This window comes from Taudactylus pleione, unplaced genomic scaffold (assembly GCF_031769625.1).
Source record: "Taudactylus pleione unplaced genomic scaffold, aTauple2 ptg003228l, whole genome shotgun sequence".
Lineage (NCBI taxonomy): Eukaryota > Metazoa > Chordata > Amphibia > Anura > Myobatrachidae > Taudactylus > Taudactylus pleione.
The window spans coordinates 1-20474 of record NW_028287584.1 but is presented as its reverse complement, the minus strand read 5'-3'; the positions used below and the strand labels follow the sequence as shown (position 1 = coordinate 20474).

The following is a 20474-nucleotide window of genomic DNA, read 5'->3' as shown; positions in this document are numbered from 1 at the left end:
CTGTCCTACACCATCACTCCCTCCTACTTACTCTCCAGTCTCTGTCCTACACCATCACTCCCTCCTTCCCTATTGTGTCCACCCATATTACAGATTGAGATCTTGTGCGAGCAGGACCCTTCTCCCCTTTAGTTTCTCTCTCTCTCTCTCTGTGACATATTATGTGAAATTGGTAACTTGTATTTTTCTGTACTTGTTGTCAGTTTTGTCCTCCTTGTCACGCACTACGATACCCACAACACTGCATGGCCCCGGTAATCACCTGCACATCGGTCTCTCACCTTTTATCTTCTGTACAGCAGCTTTATAAACTACTCGGGCCAGTTCTCCATTCAGAATGTCATCCGAATACTCGGATTCCCCCTGGCGGAAAAGACACAAGACAATGACGGCACACCGAAGCTACGCACGGCAACGCAACCCACAGATGTCACAGGCTCACAACTGGGATTAAGATTCATCTTCAGCTTTGAAAGATAAATTCCTCCCCCGATTGATGGTCACTTTCATTAGTAGATGAAACAATTCTCATACAATAAGGGAAAACTCTCCCACAAACCCCAGCGCTTAAATATTCTGCACAACTCGCGCACCACCATGTAAAATAGAGGAATCCAGATCCCCCCAAGGATCCGATTGCTATCGGAACTGCGATGGTAGCGCAAGAGGATGAAAAACACCCGTCACCTCCCACAGAACCCTGAAGGTGCCCCCTCTATCTAGTGCATACTGGAGCCAGGGGCATTCAGATCAGTAGGGGCAGGTGACAGCCCCCGTTTCTGGCTGCTGGGTTACACAGGTACAATATTCTATATAACGTATCAGAGCTGGTGGCTACATGGCTTCTTACAATATCCATCTTAGCTTGTTCCAAGTCCTCTTTCTCCTTCCTCTGCTTCTCCGCATTCATCAGCTCCATCCGGAAATACTGGAGGGAAGAAAAAAGCCATCAGCCAGGTAGATTTATACATCAGGTCACTGCTCAGGCCGATCACAGGCACTACAAGGCCCAGACTCACTTCTTGGTACAATTTGGAGCAGTCCGGATGGAAGCGGAGGGATCGCAGGAAAATGTGTCTGGCACTTTCAGTCGACAGCTGATCCTCAAATTCCCACTTAGCTGCCATGATCCACAATTCTGCAGGAGACAAAAACAGGAGTCTGCAGCCCAACAGGAGGAATTCAGGTCACACAACGAGGAAGAACCATCATCCATTACCATCAGCACAGAGCAGGGGACTCCGAACCGTGTCTGGGGAGGGGGGGGGGGTGGGGGGGGTCAGTTACCTGGTTTATCTGGATGGACGGCCAGCAGGGAGGAGAAGCATTTGCTGAGCTGGTGTTTGCAGTTCTGAGAGAGAAGACGTGTAATAAGTCACTGTGAGAGCACCTAGAGAGCGGTCAGGCTGATAACAGAGAGCAATAACCTACCCATTTCTTACAGAAAGCCACGTGTGACATCCACAGCTGGAGATCCTCCTAGAATACAGAAAACAGAGGCGATGACTGCGTCCTATGACGGGAGCCTCAAGGTGCATTAGTCTTAAGCTGGGTACGCAGAGCGACATATCGGGTACAGTGACTAGTGTGTGCCCATGATATGCGCCATTCCGCAGATCTTTACAGTCAGCCCTAGAGAAGGGCAGACGAGGGACGTCGCTACTGATGCATCCCTCCTTCTCACGTCAGACTCTGCATCGCCAAGTGTGTACGCACTTTCCGCATACCAGGTCCTGCCGCCCGCAACGCGGGTATAGACCGTCTGAGACACTAGCTCTTACTCTGCTCCAGACCTTCTCACAACAGAGGAGAATATTGTAAGAAGGTGCAGCTGCCCATCTGTAGCCCCGGGGGCTGGTTCTATAACACATGACACACAAAGACAGGTGTGCTGCTATGTATGTATGTATGTATATATGTATGTATAGGACACGTAGCTACCATCCAGTCACACAGCGGTGCTGCTATGTATGTATAGGACACGTAGCTACCATCCAGTCACACAGGGGTGCTGCTATGTATGTATAGGACACGTAGCTACCATCCAGTCACACAGGGGTGCTGCTATGTATGTATGTATATATGTATGTATAGGACACGTAGCTACCATCCAGTCACACAGGGGTGCTGCTATGTATGTATAGGACACGTAGCTACCATCCAGTCACACAGGGGTGCTGCTATGTATGTACAGGACACGTAGCTACCATCCAGTCACACAGGGGTGCTGCTATGTATATATAGGACACGTAGCTACCATCCAGTCATACAGGGGTGCTGCTATGTATGTACAGGACACATAGCTACCATCCAGTCACACAGGGGTGCTGCTATGTATGTATAGGACACGTAGCTACCATCCAGTCATACAGGGGTGCTGCTATGTATGTACAGGACACATAGCTACCATCCAGTCACACAGGGGTGCTGCTATGTATGTATAGGACACGTAGCTACCATCCAGTCACACAGGGGTGCTGCTATGTATGTATAGGACACGTAGCTATCATCCAGTCACACAGGGGTGCTGCTATGTATGTATAGGACACGTAGCTACCATCCAGTCACACAGGGGTGCTGCTATGTATGTACAGGACACGTAGCTATCATCCAGTCACACAGGGGTGCTGCTATGTATGTATAGGACACGTAGCTACCATCCAGTCACACAGGGGTGCTGCTATGTATGTATAGGACACGTAGCTACCATCCAGTCACACAGGGGTGCTGCTATGTATGTATAGGACACGCAGCTATCATCCAGTCACACAGGGGTGCTGCTATGTATGTATGTATATATGTATAGGACACGTAGCTACCATCCAGTCACACAGGGGTGCTGCTATGTATGTACAGGACACGTAGCTACCATCCAGTCACACAGGGGTGCTGCTATGTATGTATAGGACACGTAGCTACCATCCAGTCATACAGGGGTGCTGCTATGTATGTACAGGACACATAGCTACCATCCAGTCACACAGGGGTGCTGCTATGTATGTATAGGACACGTAGCTACCATCCAGTCACACAGGGGTGCTGCTATGTATGTATAGGACACGTAGCTATCATCCAGTCACACAGGGGTGCTGCTATGTATGTATATATGTATGTACAGGACACGTAGCTACCATCCAGTCACACAGGGGTGCTATGTATGTATAGGACACGTAGCTACCATCCAGTCACACAGGGGTGCTGCTATGTATGTATAGGACACGTAGCTATCATCCAGTCACACAGGGGTGCTGCTATGTATGTATAGGACACGTAGCTACCATCCAGTCACAGAGGGGTGCTGCTATGTATGTATGTATATATGTATGTATAGGACACGTAGCTACCATCCAGTCACACAGGGGTGCTGCTATGTATGTATAGGACACGTAGCTACCATCCAGTCATACAGGGGTGCTGCTATGTATGTACAGGACACATAGCTACCATCCAGTCACACAGGGGTGCTGCTATGTATGTATAGGACACGTAGCTACCATCCAGTCACACAGGGGTGCTGCTATGTATGTATAGGACACGTAGCTATCATCCAGTCACACAGGGGTGCTGCTATGTATGTATATATGTATGTACAGGACACGTAGCTACCATCCAGTCACACAGGGGTGCTATGTATGTACAGGACACGTAGCTACCATCCAGTCACACAGGGGTGCTGCTATGTATGTATAGGACACGTAGCTATCATCCAGTCACACAGGGGTGCTGCTATGTATGTATAGGACACGTAGCTACCATCCAGTCACAGAGGGGTGCTGCTATGTATGTATGTATATATGTATGTATAGGACACGTAGCTACCATCCAGTCACACAGGGGTGCTGCTATGTATGTATAGGACACGTAGCTATCATCCAGTCACACAGGGGTGCTGCTATGTATGTATAGGACACGTAGCTACCATCCAGTCACAGAGGGGTGCTGCTATGTATGTATGTATATATGTATGTATAGGACACGTAGCTACCATCCAGTCACACAGGGGTGCTGCTATGTATGTATAGGACACGTAGCTACCATCCAGTCACACAGGGGTGCTGCTATGTATGTACAGGACACGTAGCTACCATCCAGTCACACAGGGGCGCTGCTATGTATGTATAGGACACGTAGCTACCATCCAGTCATACAGGGGTGCTGCTATGTATGTACAGGACACATAGCTACCATCCAGTCACACAGGGGTGCTGCTATGTATGTATAGGACACGTAGCTACCATCCAGTCACACAGGGGTGCTGCTATGTATGTACAGGACACGTAGCTATCATCCAGTCACACAGGGGTGCTGCTATGTATGTATAGGACACGTAGCTACCATCCAGTCACACAGGGGTGCTGCTATGTATGTATATATGTATGTACAGGACACGTAGCTACCATCCAGTCACACAGGGGTGCTATGTATGTATAGGACACGTAGCTACCATCCAGTCACACAGGGGTGCTGCTATGTATGTATAGGACACGTAGCTATCATCCAGTCACACAGGGGTGCTGCTATGTATGTATAGGACACGTAGCTACCATCCAGTCACAGAGGGGTGCTGCTATGTATGTATGTATATATGTATGTATAGGACACGTAGCTACCATCCAGTCACACAGGGGTGCTGCTATGTATGTACAGGACACGTAGCTACCATCCAGTCACACAGGGGCGCTGCTATGTATGTATAGGACACGTAGCTACCATCCAGTCATACAGGGGTGCTGCTATGTATGTACAGGACACATAGCTACCATCCAGTCACACAGGGGTGCTGCTATGTATGTACAGGACACGTAGCTATCATCCAGTCACACAGGGGTGCTGCTATGTATGTATAGGACACGTAGCTACCATCCAGTCACACAGGGGTGCTGCTATGTATGTATGTATATATGTATAGGACACGTAGCTATCATCCAGTCACACAGGGGTGCTGCTATGTATGTATAGGACACGTAGCTACCATCCAGTCACACAGGGGTGCTGCTATGTATGTATGTATATATGTATGTATAGGACACGTAGCTACCATCCAGTCACACAGGGGTGCTGCTATGTATGTTTAGGACACGTAGCTACCATCCAGTCACACAGGGGTGCTGCTATGTATGTATAGGACACGTAGCTACCATCCAGTCACACAGGGGTGCTGCTATGTATGTATAGGACACGTAGCTATCATCCAGTCACACAGGGGTGCTGCTATGTATGTATATATGTATGTATAGGACACGTAGCTATCATCCAGTCACACAGGGGTGCTGCTATGTATGTATAGGACACGTAGCTACCATCCAGTCACACAGGGGTGCTGCTATGTATGTATAGGACACGTAGCTACCATCCAGTCACACAGGGGTGCTGCTATGTATGTATAGGACACGTAGCTATCATCCAGTCACACAGTGGTGCTGCTATGTATGTATAGGACACGTAGCTATCATCCAGTCACACAGGGGTGCTGCTATGTATGTATATATGTATGTACAGGACACGTAGCTACCATCCAGTCACACAGGGGTGCTATGTATGTATAGGACACGTAGCTACCATCCAGTCACACAGGGGTGCTGCTATGTATGTATAGGACACGTAGCTACCATCCAGTCACACAGGGGTGCTGCTATGTATGTATAGGACACGTAGCTATCATCCAGTCACACAGGGGTGCTGCTATGTATGTATAGGACACATAGCTACCATCCAGTCACACAGGGGTGCTGCCATGTATGTATAGGACACGTAGCTACCATCCAGTCACACAGGGGTGCTGCTATGTATGTATAGGACACGTAGCTACCATCCAGTCACACAGGGGTGCTGCTATGTATGTATAGGACACGTAGCTATCATCCAGTCACACAGGGGTGCTGCTATGTATGTATGTATATATGTATGTATAGGACACGTAGCTATCATCCAGTCACATAGGGGTGCTGCTATGTATGTATAGGACACGTAGCTACCATCCAGTCACACAGGGGTGCTGCTATGTATGTATGTATATATGTATGTATAGGACACGTAGCTATCATCCAGTCACACAGGGGTGCTGCTATGTATGTACAGGACACGTAGCTACCATCCAGTCACACAGGGGTGCTGCTATGTATGTATAGGACACGTAGCTACCATCCAGTCACACAGGGGTGCTGCTATGTATGTATAGGACACGTAGCTACCATCCAGTCACACAGGGGTGCTGCTATGTATGTATAGGACACGTAGCTACCATCCAGTCACAAAGGGGTGCTGCTATGTATGTATAGGACACGTAGCTACCATCCAGTCACACAGGGGTGCTGCTATGTATGTATAGGACACGTAGCTACCATCCAGTCACACAGGGGTGCTGCTATGTATGTATAGGACACGTAGCTACCATCCAGTCACACAGGGGTGCTGCTATGTATGTATAGGACACGTAGCTACCATCCAGTCACACAGGGGTGGTGCTATGTATGTATAGGACACGTAGCTATCATCCAGTCACACAGGGGTGCTGCTATGTATGTATAGGACACGTAGCTATCATCCAGTCACACAGGGGTGCTGCTATGTATGTATAGGACACGTAGCTACCATCCAGTCACACAGGGGTGCTGCTATGTATGTATGTATATATGTATGTATAGGACACGTAGCTATCATCCAGTCACACAGGGGTGCTGCTATGTATGTATAGGACACGTAGCTACCATCCAGTCACACAGGGGCGCTGCTATGTATGTATAGGACACGTAGCTATCATCCAGTCACACAGGGGTGCTGCTATGTATGTATAGGACACGTAGCTACCATCCAGTCACACAGGGGTGCTGCTATGTATGTATAGGACACGTAGCTACCATCCAGTCACACAGGGGTGCTGCTATGTATGTATAGGACACGTAGCTACCATCCAGTCACACAGGGGTGCTGCTATGTATGTATAGGACACGTAGCTATCATCCAGTCACACAGGGGTGCTGCTATGTATGTATAGGACACGTAGCTATCATCCAGTCACACAGGGGTGCTGCTATGTATGTATAGGACACGTAGCTACCATCCAGTCACACAGGGGTGCTGCTATGTATGTATGTATATATGTATGTATAGGACACGTAGCTATCATCCAGACACACAGGGGTGCTGCTATGTATGTATAGGACACGTAGCTACCATCCAGTCACACAGGGGTGCTGCTATGTACGTACAGGACACGTAGCTACCATCCAGTCACACAGGGGCGCTGCTATGTATGTATAGGACACGTAGCTATCATCCAGTCACACAGGGGTGCTGCTATGTATGTATAGGACACGTAGCTACCATCCAGTCACACAGGGGCGCTGCTATGTATAGGACACGTAGCTATCATCCAGTCACACAGGGGTGCTGCTATGTATGTATATATGTATGTACAGGACACGTAGCTACCATCCAGTCACACAGGGGTGCTGCTATGTATGTATAGGACACGTAGCTATCATCCAGTCACACAGGGGTGCTGCTATGTATGTATAGGACACGTAGCTACCATCCAGTCACACAGGGGTGCTGCTATGTATGTATAGGACACGTAGCTACCATCCAGTCACACAGGGGTGCTGCTATGTATGTATAGGACACGTAGCTACCATCCAGTCACACAGGGGTGCTGCTATGTATGTATAGGACACGTAGCTACCATCCAGTCACACAGGCGTACAGCTATGTATGTACAGGACACGTAGCTACCATCCAGTCACACAGGGGTGCTGCTATGTATGTACAGGATACGTAGCTACCATCCAGTCACACAGGGGTGCTGCTATGTATGTATAGGACACGTAGCTACCATCCAGTCACACAGGGGTGCTGCTATGTATGTATAGGACACGTAGCTACCATCCAGTCACACAGGCGTACAGCTATGTATGTACAGGACACGTAGCTACCATCCAGTCACACAGGGGTGCTGCTATGTATGTATAGGACACGTAGCTACCATCCAGTCACACAGGGGTGCTGCTATGTATGTACAGGACACGTAGCTACCATCCAGTCACACAGGGGTGCTGCTATGTATGTATAGGACACGTAGCTACCATCCAGTCACACAGGGGTGCTGCTATGTATGTATAGGACACGTAGCTACCATCCAGTCACACAGGGGTGCTGCTATGTATGTACAGGACACGTAGCTACCATCCAGTCACACAGGGGTGCTGCTATGTATGTACAGGACACGTAGCTACCATCCAGTCACACAGGGGTGCTGCTATGTATGTATAGGACACGTAGCTACCATCCAGTCACACAGGCGTACAGCTATGTATGTACAGGACACGTAGCTACCATCCAGTCACAGAGGGGCGCTGCTATGTATGTATAGGACACGTAGCTACCATCCAGTCATACAGGGGTGCTGCTATGTATGTACAGGACACGTAGCTACCATCCAGTCACACAGGGGTGCTGCTATGTATGTATAGGACACGAAGCTACCATCCAGTCACACAGGGGTGCAGCTATGTATGTACAGGACACGCAGTTATCATCCAGTCACACAGGGGTGCTGCTATGTATGTACAGGACACGTAGCTACCATCCAGTCACACAGGGGTGCTGCTATGTATGTACAGGACACATAGCTACCATCCAGTCACACAGGCGTACAGCTATGTATGTATGTACAGGACACGTAGTTATCATCCAGTCACACAGGGGTGCTGCTATGTATGTATAGGACACGTAGCTATCATCCAGTCACACAGGGGTGCTGCTATGTATGTATAGGACACGTAGCTACCATCCAGTCACACAGGGGTGCTGCTATGTATGTATAGGACACGTAGCTACCATCCAGTCACACAGGGGTGCTGCTATGTATGTATAGGACACGTAGCTACCATCCAGTCACACAGGGGTGCTGCTATGTATGTATATATGTATGTACAGGACACGTAGCTACCATCCAGTCATACAGGGGTGCTGCTATGTATGTATAGGACACGTAGCTACCATCCAGTCATACAGGGGTGCTGCTATGTATGTACAGGACACGTAGCTACCATCCAGTCACACAGGGGTGCTGCTATGTATGTACAGGACACGTAGCTACCATCCAGTCACACAGGGGTGCTGCTATGTATGTACAGGACACGTAGCTACCATCCAGTCACACAGGGGTGCTGCTATGTATGTATAGGAGACGTAGCTACCATCCAGTCATACAGGGGTGCTGCTATGTATGTATAGGACACGTAGCTACCATCCAGTCACACAGGGGTGCTGCTATGTATGTACAGGACACGTAGCTACCATCCAGTCATACAGGGGTGCTGCTATGTATGTACAGGACACGTAGCTATCATCCAGTCACACAGGGGTGCTGCTATGTATGTACAGGACACGTAGCTACCATCCAGTCACACAGGGGTGCTGCTATGTATGTATAGGACACGTAGCTACCATCCAGTCACACAGGGGTGCTGCTATGTATGTATAGGACACGTAGCTACCATCCAGTCACACAGGGGTGCTGCTATGTATGTACAGGACACGTAGCTACCATCCAGTCACACAGGGGTACTGCTATGTATGTATAGGACACGTAGCTACCATCCAGTCACACAGGGGTGCTGCTATGTATGTACAGGACACGTAGCTACCATCCAGTCACACAGGGGTGCTGCTATGTATGTACAGGACACGTAGCTACCATCCAGTCACACAGGGGTGCTGCTATGTATGTACAGGACACGTAGCTACCATCCAGTCACACAGGGGTGCTGCTATGTATGTATAGGACACGTAGCTACCATCCAGTCACACAGGGGTGCTGCTATGTATGTATAGGACACGTAGCTACCATCCAGTCACACAGGGGTGCTGCTATGTATGTATAGGACACGTAGCTACCATCCAGTCACACAGGGGTGCTGCTATGTATGTATAGGACACGTAGCTATCATCCAGTCACACAGGGGTGCTGCTATGTATGTATAGGACACGTAGCTATCATCCAGTCACACAGTGGTGCTGCTATGTATGTATAGGACACGTAGCTACCATCCAGTCACACAGGGGTGCTGCTATGTATGTATAGGACACGTAGCTACCATCCAGTCACACAGGGGTGCTGCTATGTATAGGACACGTAGCTACCATCCAGTCACACAGGGGTGCTGCTATGTATGTATAGGACACGTAGCTACCATCCAGTCACACAGGGGCGCTGCTATGTATGTATAGGACACGTAGCTACCATCCAGTCACACAGGGGTGCTGCTATGTATGTACAGGACACGTAGCTACCATCCAGTCACACAGGGGTGCTGCTATGTATGTATGTATATATGTATGTATAGGACACGTAGCTATCATCCAGTCACACAGGGGTGCTGCTATGTATGTATAGGACACGTAGCTATCATCCAGTCACACAGGGGTGCTGCTATGTATGTATAGGACACGTAGCTACCATCCAGTCACACAGGGGTGCTGCTATGTACGTACAGGACACGTAGCTACCATCCAGTCACACAGGGGTGCTGCTATGTATGTATAGGACACGTAGCTACCATCCAGTCACACAGGGGTGCTGCTATGTATGTATAGGACACGTAGCTACCATCCAGTCACACAGGGGTGCTGCTATGTATGTATAGGACACGTAGCTACCATCCAGTCACACAGGGGTGCTGCTATGTATGTACAGGACACGTAGCTACCATCCAGTCACACAGGGGTGCTGCTATGTATGTATAGGACACGTAGCTACCATCCAGTCACACTGGGGTGCTGCTATGTATGTACAGGACACGTAGCTACCATCCAGTCATACAGGGGTGCTGCTATGTATGTATAGGACACGTAGCTACCATCCAGTCACACAGGGGTGCTGCTATGTACGTACAGGACACGTAGCTACCATCCAGTCACACAGGGGTGCTGCTATGTACGTACAGGACACGTAGCTATCATCCAGTCACACAGGGGTGCTGCTATGTATGTATAGGACACGTAGCTATCATCCAGTCACACAGGGGTGCTGCTATGTATGTATAGGACACGTAGCTACCATCCAGTCACACAGGGGTGCTGCTATGTACGTACAGGACACGAAGCTACCATCCAGTCACACAGGGGTGCTGCTATGTATGTATAGGACACGTAGCTACCATCCAGTCACACAGGGGTGCTGCTATGTATGTATAGGACACGTAGCTACCATCCAGTCACACAGGGGTGCTGCTATGTATGTATAGGACACGTAGCTACCATCCAGTCACACAGGGGTGCTGCTATGTATGTATAGGACACGTAGCTACCATCCAGTCACACAGGGGTGCTGCTATGTATGTATAGGGACACGTAGCTACCATCCAGTCACACAGGGGTGCTGCTATGTACGTACAGGACACGTAGCTACCATCCAGTCACACAGGGGTGCTGCTATGTACGTACAGGACACGTAGCTACCATCCAGTCACACAGGGGTGCTGCTATGTACGTACAGGACACGTAGCTATCATCCAGTCACACAGGGGTGCTGCTATGTATGTATAGGACACGTAGCTATCATCCAGTCACACAGGGGTGCTGCTATGTATGTATAGGACACGTAGCTACCATCCAGTCACACAGGGGTGCTGCTATGTACGTACAGGACACGAAGCTACCATCCAGTCACACAGGGGTGCTGCTATGTATGTATAGGACACGTAGCTACCATCCAGTCACACAGGGGTGCTGCTATGTATGTATGTATATATGTATGTACAGGACATGTAGCTATCATCCAGTCACACAGGGGTGCTGCTATGTATGTATAGGACACGTAGCTACCATCCAGTCATACAGGGGTGCTGCTATGTATGTATAGGACACGTAGCTATCATCCAGTCACACAGGGGTGCTGCTATGTATGTATAGGACACGTAGCTATCATCCAGTCACACAGGGGTGCTGCTATGTATGTACAGGACACGTAGCTACCATCCAGTCACACAGGGGTGCTGCTATGTATGTGTAGGACACGTAGCTACCATCCAGTCACACAGGGGTGCTGCTATGTATGTATAGGACACGTAGCTACCATCCAGTCACACAGGGGGCACTTACCTTCCATTTGTTGATGGCCCGATCAAAGAGCCCATGTATTCTACGAACAATAACAAATTCAATTTCATCCTTCTTAAATGAGTAACCGATTCGCTGTGGAGAAAACGGGACATATGGGTGAGGATCCTGACTTAGAACCAATCTTCCGCAATCCAGGACTGGTCAGTGATGCTCTCCCCGGGTGACACAGCTAAGTGGGCGCCATTACTGCTGATGGCGGAGCAGTAGCCAGTGTGCGACAAAGACAATATAGTGTGATGTCACGGCGCAGAGCGGTCCATTCAATGTATAGCACCCTCTGATGTAATAAGTGCACAGCCATTATATAAGCAGCCAGCATTTAACACTGGTATGTATCATCTGCGAGCCAGAAAACAGGAGCGTAAAATTCTGCCGGGTTTTAATAACCAACGGACTATAATAAAAGGGGCAAAATATGTGCGTACTAGAAAATAATGAAGTGCGATCTGTTAAATCACCGTGATGGGTGCAAACAAGTGGAGTGCATCTTACACTAATATGTGTAATGTAAGAAATGATAGGAAAGTAGTGTAACGAAAAAAACGTTAGTATAAAGACGTCTGGAGATGGTCCTGCTGTAATAGCATCAGCAAACGCCTGGGACCAAGGAACCTTCCAAAATGAGAATTCTTTGTTGTGAATGTTCATCAATCAAGAGGAAATCATCAGGGGAAGGACAAAAGCGGATGTTGTCATTTTTAAAACGTATTACAACATTGTGGTCTCTAGTATTATTTACATCTCAACACCACAAATCAGTGCTAAGTGGAGGTTATCACCCCCTGCTTGGAGACATCACAGTTACCAGATAAGCACTTTGATTTAATAGGCACCTCCTGTTTTCCTATTAATATACTCATATAAAATAGCCGCTTTACTGCCATCATGAACCCAACGGGTCATCACAAGCGCTCCTATGGTACTCAGCAGGGGCATGACACTATCTTTTTCTACAAATTAGGTCCGCAGTTCACCTGACTTGAAGTACGTCCTATTTAAGTCAGCTCCTGTGTTTGGACCTTTGAATGAATAGTATAACTCCAGTGTTCGTTACCTGGCTCCAGGCTGCCCTGCAGTCCTGTTCCTGATCACTTGTGCGGTTATCCCCTGCCCTGCAGTTCTGTTCCTGATCACTTGTGCGGTTATCCCCTGCCCTGCAGTTCTGTTCCTGCTCACTTGTGCGGTTATCACCTGCCCTGCAGTTCTGTTCCTGCTCACTTGTGCGGTTATCACCTGCCCTGCAGTTCTGTTCCTGATCACTTGTGCGGTTATCCCCTGCCCTGCAGTCCTGTTCCTGATCACTTGTGCGGTTATCACCTGCCCTGCGGTCCTGTTCCTGCTCACTTGTGCGGTTATCCCCTGCCCTGCAGTTCTGTTCCTGATCACTTGTGCGGTTATCCCCTGCCCTGCAGTTCTGTTCCTGCTCACTTGTGCGGTTATCCCCTGCCCTGCAGTCCTGTTCCTGCTCACTTGTGCGGTTATCCCCTGCCCTGCAGTTCTGTTCCTGCTCACTTGTGCGGTTATCCCCTGCCCTGCAGTTCTGTTCCTGATCACTTGTGCGGTTATCCCCTGCCCTGCAGTTCTGTTCCTGATCACTTGTGCGGTTATCCCCTGCCCTGCAGTCCTGTTCCTGCTCACTTGTGCGGTTATCCCCTGCCTTGCAGTCCTGTTCCTGCTCACTTGTGCGGTTATCCCCTGCCCTGCAGTTCTGTACCTGCTCACTTGTGCGGTTATCCCCTGCCCTGCAGTTCTGTACCTGCTCACTTGTGCGGTTATCCCCTGCCCTGCAGTTCTGTTCCTGCTCACTTGTGCGGTTATCCCCTGCCCTGCAGTTCTGTTCCTGATCACTTGTGCGGTTATCACCTGCCCTGCAGTTCTGTTCCTGATCACTTGTGCGGTTATCACCTGCCCTGCGGTTCTGTTCCTGATCACTTGTGCGGTTATCCCCTGCCCTGCAGTTCTGTTCCTGCTCACTTGTGCGGTTATCACCTGCCCTGCGGTTCTGTTCCTGATCACTTGTGCGGTTATCCCCTGCCCTGCAGTTCTGTTCCTGATCACTTGTGCGATTATCACCTGCCCTGCAGTTCTGTTCCTGTCCTGCTCATTTGTGCAACCACAGTGTCAGCTCTGTTCATCACCGCGGCAGCAGTCACCAGCGCAGATACCGGTATTCGCTGCTATGACAACTATAGCGCTCTCTCCAACTACCAGCACAGGCTCCAGTACTCTGGAGAAAGCACTGATAGCTGCAACAGCTAATCACCTTCAGACATTCGTACTCTACGCACAGACTGCTACGGCGAAGTCGTCAGAACTTGCTCCAAATTATCAGTGCAGACATCACATTACCAGCTCATTAGAAAGCTCAGCATTCAGCTAGTGCTGCCTACCAATGGACCACTCCCTATATAGCATTCCTGCTAGGCAGTTTTAGCAGGGCACCGCACCCTGCCAGATTTCAAAAGGGCAGAATGCGCCCTGACCCTTAGAACTGCATGATCAGTACTCAGCTAGTGCTGCCTGCCATAGGACCACTCCCTCTAGTGACTCCCCTCCTAGTAGTTCTGTATCAGCTCATTAGAACGGTGTGATCAGTACTCGGCTAGTGCTGCCTGCCATAGGACCACTCCCTCTAGTGACTCCCCTCCTAGTAGTTCATCAGCTCATTAGAACTGCGTGATCAGTACTCAGCTAGTGCTGCCTGCCATAGGACCACTCCCTCTAGTGACTCCCCTCCTAGTAGTTCATCAGCTCATTAGAACGGCGTGATCAGCACTCAGCTAGTGCTGCCTGCCATAGCACCACTCCCTCTAGTGACTCGCCTCCTAGTAATTCTGTACCAGCTCATTAGAACGGCGTGATCAGTACTCAGCTAGTGCTGCCTGCCATAGCACCACTCCCTCTAGTGACTCCCCTCCTATTAGTTCTGTATCAGCTCATTAGAACGGTGTGATCAGTACTCAGCTAGTGCTGCCTGCCATAGGACCTCCCTCTAGTGACTCCCCTCCTAGTAGTTCTGTACCAGCTCATTAGAACGGCGTGATCAGTACTCAGCTAGTACTGCCTGCCATAGCACCACTCCCTCTAGTGACTCGCCTCCTAGTAGTTCTGTATCAGCTCATTAGAACGGTGTGATCAGTACTCAGCTAGTGCTGCCTGCCATAGCACCACTCCCTCTAGTGACTCGCCTCCTAGTTCTGTATCAGCTCATTAGAACAGCGTGATCAGTACTCAGCTAGTGCTGCCTGCCATAGACCACTCCCTCTAGTGACTCGCCTCCTAGTAGTTCTGTATCAGCTCATTAGAACGGTGTGATCAGTACTCAGCTAGTGCTGCCTGCCATAGGACCACTCCCTCTAGTGACTCGCCTCCTAGTAGTTGTGTATCAGCTCATTAGAACGGTGTGATCAGTACTCAGCTAGTGCTGCCTGCCAAAGGACCTCCCTCTAGTGACTCCCCTCCTATTAGTCCTGTACCAGCTTCCATTACTCCACTCCAGCACCAGCCAACCCTATGGTTAAAAATCCCCTAAAATAAGGGCAAATAAAGGGCCGATGTTTGGCTATAAGGGAGGTAAAGCGGGCAAAGTAGGACAGATACAGCCCTGAACAGTCCCACAAAAAGTGCCAGAAGGAACAACCCACAACCCCACATTTAGAGCACCCTAAGTAACTCAGAGCACCCATAGGAAATAGCCCCACTCGCTGTAAGTGTTACATGTTCATTGGAGTCCTCCTTTGAAGTGTGAATGTCCTGCCTGCTGGGTTGTGCACAATATAATAAGAGCCGGCTCATGTGGCTATAGGGGAGAGATCCCATAATCACAGACAACTAGGAAACAGGAGACCCCAACACAGAGGTTCCCAAACGCACTTCTCAAGATTCCCCAATAGTTCAGGTGTTAGAGATATCCATGGTTGATCACAGGTGGATAAATCAACTTGACCGACGTACTAATCAAGTCACCTGTGCTCAACCATGGATATCTGTAAAACCTTAGCTGTTGGGGAGCCTTGAGGACCGTGTCTGGGAACCTCTGCACTAACACACTGCACCTCATTCATCCCCCGGTACTGTGCTAATCAGAGGACTCCCCAATACTGTAACAAGTGACCAGAACGCTCTGCACTAACACACTGCACCTCATTCATCCCCCGGTACTGTGCTAATCAGAGGACTCCCCAATACTGTAACAAGTGACCAGAACGCTCTGCACTAACACACTGCACCTCATTCATCCCCCGGTACTGTGCTAATCAGAGGACTCCCCAATACTGTAACAAGTGACCAGAACGCTCTGCACTAACATACTGCACCTCATTCAGCCCCCAGTACTGTGCTAATCAGAGGACTCCCCAATACTGTAACAAGTGACCAGAACGCTCTGCACCTCATTCATCCCCCGGTACTGTGCTAATCAGAGGACTCCCCAATACTGTAACAAGTGACCAGAACGCTCTGCACTAACATACTGCACCTCATTCATCCCCCGGTACTGTGCTAATCAGAGGACTCCCCAATACTGTAACAAGTGACCAGAACGCTCTGAACTAACATACTGCACCTCATTCATCCCCCGGTACTGTGCTAATCAGAGGACTCCCCAATACTGTAACAAGTGACCAGAACGCTCTGCACTAACATACTGCATCTCATTCAGCCCCCGGTACTGTGCTAATCAGAGGACTCCCCAATACTGTAACAAGTGACCAGAACGCTCTGCACCTCATTCATCCCCCGGTACTGTGCTAATCAGAGGACTCCCCAATACTGTAACAAGTGACCAGAACGCTCTGCACCTCATTCATCCCCCGGTACTGTGCTAATCAGAGGACTCCCCAATACTGTAACAAGTGACCAGAACGCTCTGCACCTCATTCAGCCCCCGGTACTGTGCTAATCAGAGGACTCCCCAATACTGTAACAAGTGACCAGAACGCTCTGCACCTCATTCATCCCCCGGTACTGTGCTAATCAGAGGACTCCCCAATACTGTAACAAGTGACCAGAACGCTCTGCACTAACACACTGCACCTCATTCATCCCCCGGTACTGTGCTAATCAGAGGACTCCCCAATACTGTAACAAGTGACCAGAACGCTCTGAACTAACATACTGCACCTCATTCATCCCCCGGTACTGTGCTAATCAGAGGACTCCCCAATACTGTAACAAGTGACCAGAACGCTCTGCACTAACATACTGCATCTCATTCAGCCCCCGGTACTGTGCTAATCAGAGGACTCCCCAATACTGTAACAAGTGACCAGAACGCTCTGCACCTCATTCATCCCCCGGTACTGTGCTAATCAGAGGACTCCCCAATACTGTAACAAGTGACCAGAACGCTCTGCACCTCATTCATCCCCCGGTACTGTGCTAATCAGAGGACTCCCCAATACTGTAACAAGTGACCAGAACGCTCTGCACCTCATTCAGCCCCCGGTACTGTGCTAATCAGAGGACTCCCCAATACTGTAACAAGTGACCAGAACGCTCTGCACCTCATTCATCCCCCGGTACTGTGCTAATCAGAGGACTCCCCAATACTGTAACAAGTGACCAGAACGCTCTGCACTAACACACTGCACCTCATTCATCCCCCGGTACTGTGCTAATCAGAGGACTCCCCAATACTGTAACAAGTGACCAGAACGCTCTGCACTAACATACTGCACCTCATTCATCCCCCGGTACTGTGCTAATCAGAGGACTCCCCAATACTGTAACAAGTGACCAGAACGCTCTGCACTAACATACTGCACCTCATTCATCCCCCGGTACTGTGCTAATCAGAGGACTCCCCAATACTGTAACAAGTGACCAGAACGCTCTGCACTAACACACTGCACCTCATTCATCCCCCGGTACTGTGCTAATCAGAGGACTCCCCAATACTGTAACAAGTGACCTGAACGCTCTGCACTAACACACTGCACCTCATTCATCCCCCGGTACTGTGCTTATCAGAGGACTCCCCAATACTGTAACAAGTGACCAGAACGCTCTGCACTAACACACTGCACCTCATTCATCCCCCGGTACTGTGCTTATCAGAGGACTCCCCAATACTGTAACAAGTGACCAGAACGCTCTGCACATACCTGTCGCCTCTTCTTCAACAGTTCCAGGAAGTTTATCTCATACTGGGGGAACAAGAGAGAAAAAAACTCATTAAGTCCAAGCAAAGACTGCAGAGCCCTCTGTGCTGTAACCAAGGGCTCTATCTGTCATCATGTGAGGAGCTACGACAAGGGATAGGAGAGGACGATACCAGCAGAGGGGTGCGGGGCAATGCCAGCAGGGAAAGGGAGGGGCCTTGATCGGGGGGGGTGGAACCTTTGGGATCACAGAGCAGGCGATACCTGTGGTGTATAGAGAATGGGTGGGGGGACACGTATCTCCCCTCCTATCTATCCACCAGGCTCCGATCTTCCCTCCAGCCCGGCGAGAGCAGGGGGACAGGAGGGACATTTGCTCACTGTGTGGTCGGCCTGTGCTGTACATCAGTCACAGGAAGAAGTGAGGGACGTACAGACCTGTATGTAGCTGATGAAATCCTCCTTATTTATCACGAGACGCTTCAGCTTATATTCTAGCGCAGTTATCTTCTTCATGACGGATCTACAGAATGGGAAGATGAGCAGTGAGTGCTGGACAAAATGACACCCGGCTATGTCCCTCTGACCTGGGGCCGACATGTCATAGTGATCCCGGTAATCAGTTATAGCCTGGTACTGTCCACCAGAGGTGGGGGAAATAGCCACTGAGGGAATGGGGTCGTAGAAGGGGAGCCCTGTGATGTGGGGGAGGGGGCCGTAGAAGGGGAGCCCTGTGATGTGGGGGAGGGGGCCGTAGAAGGGGAGCCCTGTGATGTGGGGGAGGGGGCCGTAGAAGGGGAGCCCTGTGATGTGGGGGAGGGGGCCGTAGAAGGGGAGCCCTGTGATGGGGGGAGGGGGCCTGTCAAAGCTGGATAAGTGGCTGAGACAAGATCAGTTTAAAATTGAAGCGTGTGCGATGCCATCTGGCGAATGGCAGCTAGACTCCATTTTAGAAACAAGAATCTGCAAGACGCCATTTTGCGACCAGCGCCATTTTAAGTTACAACTCACGAGCTAAGAACAGATGGCAATGTTTTTGATAATCTACCAAGGGCAACTAGAAGAACAGCCTCCTGAGAAAAAGTAAATAGAATAGACAATGCACCAGAAACTGTGAGTGCTTTACATACAAATTGGGAATCCCTGTATGCAGATAAGTATTGTTGTGGCAATTGTAATATGACCCAGGCATTGATCTACACAATTGGATTTGTCTGAATCCTAAACAGGTTTTAGTCCCACACCCAGACAGAATGGCCCCAACACATTGCATTGCAGTCTGAAACTGTGAGTGAGGAATGAGAGGTGTGTGTGTGTGTGTGTGTGTGTGTGTGTGTGTGTGTGTGTGTGTGTGTGTGTGTGTGTGTATATGAATATGTTAAGTCCATCATAGATGGAATCTAATGCATAAACACCGCACATTACGCACAATTGAGCTGCTAACATGACGCCCATTAGCGAATGCACAATATCCTGCATGCGAATGCTGTTTATTAGCATCATGCGATTGCATCTTTCACCATTTCACATACACACATTAATACGCACAATTGCACTGTTAACTACTCGCATATTAGCGAATGCATAAGCCCTTGTATGAAAACGCTGTTTATTAGCTTCATGCGCACGCATCTGCCCCGAGTTAACTAGCGTCTTTATATCACACCCCGCATACTAACACATTACATATCCATATACAAGGTTCCATAAGCTTTAAGGTATAAGATTTAAGTTGGTTCAGTTAGTATAAATGCTGTGAAATAAAGATATTTGATAACTTAGGTTCTGTACATGATAAGAAAGCCGTGTTTGGTATTGTACTGATGCGCACTCTTTCAACAGAATTCCGGTATTATCGGTGTGGAGATCGCATCATGCATTCTCAACTTATGGACCGCAGAGACTTCAAGCAACAAAATGTATATTATATGAACAACTGTTAGGATGTTGCATGGGGGCAGGAGGGCAGATACCCCCAGTTGTTAGAGGCTGGGAGAGTCTATTTGAACCAGCCTGTTAAACGCTCTGTAACAGATGCTTCCCCCATGGGAACCAATGGCATAAGCAACAAACTTCTCTATTGTCCTGTCTATTCTGGGGGGGTATAAATATGTGCTCCAACACTGGGTTTTTAGTCTTCGTGCTGAATGACGATGGGGTTTCTTGCTGATGCCTATCATCTGGTCCGGAAGCGCTGCGTATGTATACTATACTTGGGATCTGTATAATTCCTTTGCGTCTAATTGTGTC

General features: G+C 49.2%; 1 protein-coding gene across 1 annotated transcript; it reads right to left on the bottom strand.

Moving 5' to 3' along the window:
- Positions 1–239: 239 nt before the first annotated feature.
- Positions 240–18743, bottom strand: LOC148430768 (U3 small nucleolar RNA-associated protein 6 homolog). The gene is made up of 8 exons (XM_088466482.1): positions 18663–18743; positions 18228–18269; positions 12103–12195; positions 1432–1479; positions 1288–1351; positions 1020–1138; positions 851–928; positions 240–363 (listed from the first exon to the last, which is right to left on the bottom strand). Exons 1-8 carry the CDS (start codon positions 18738–18740, stop codon positions 259–261), a joined length of 627 nt encoding a protein of 208 aa, XP_088322608.1. The 5' UTR covers positions 18741–18743; the 3' UTR covers positions 240–258.
- Between the last annotated feature and the right edge of the window lie 1731 nt (positions 18744–20474).

Coding starts and splice junctions, on each gene's coding strand:
- LOC148430768 (XM_088466482.1), bottom strand. CDS start 18,740: ATGAAGAAGATAACTGCGCTAGAATATAAGCTGAAGCGTCTCGTGATA. Junction 929..1,019: donor GCTCCAAATTGTACCAAGAA/GTGAGTCTGGGC, acceptor TCTTCCCTCCAG/TATTTCCGGATGGAGCTGAT. Junction 364..850: donor AACAAGCTAAGATGGATATT/GTAAGAAGCCAT, acceptor CTTTTCCGCCAG/GGGGAATCCGAGTATTCGGA.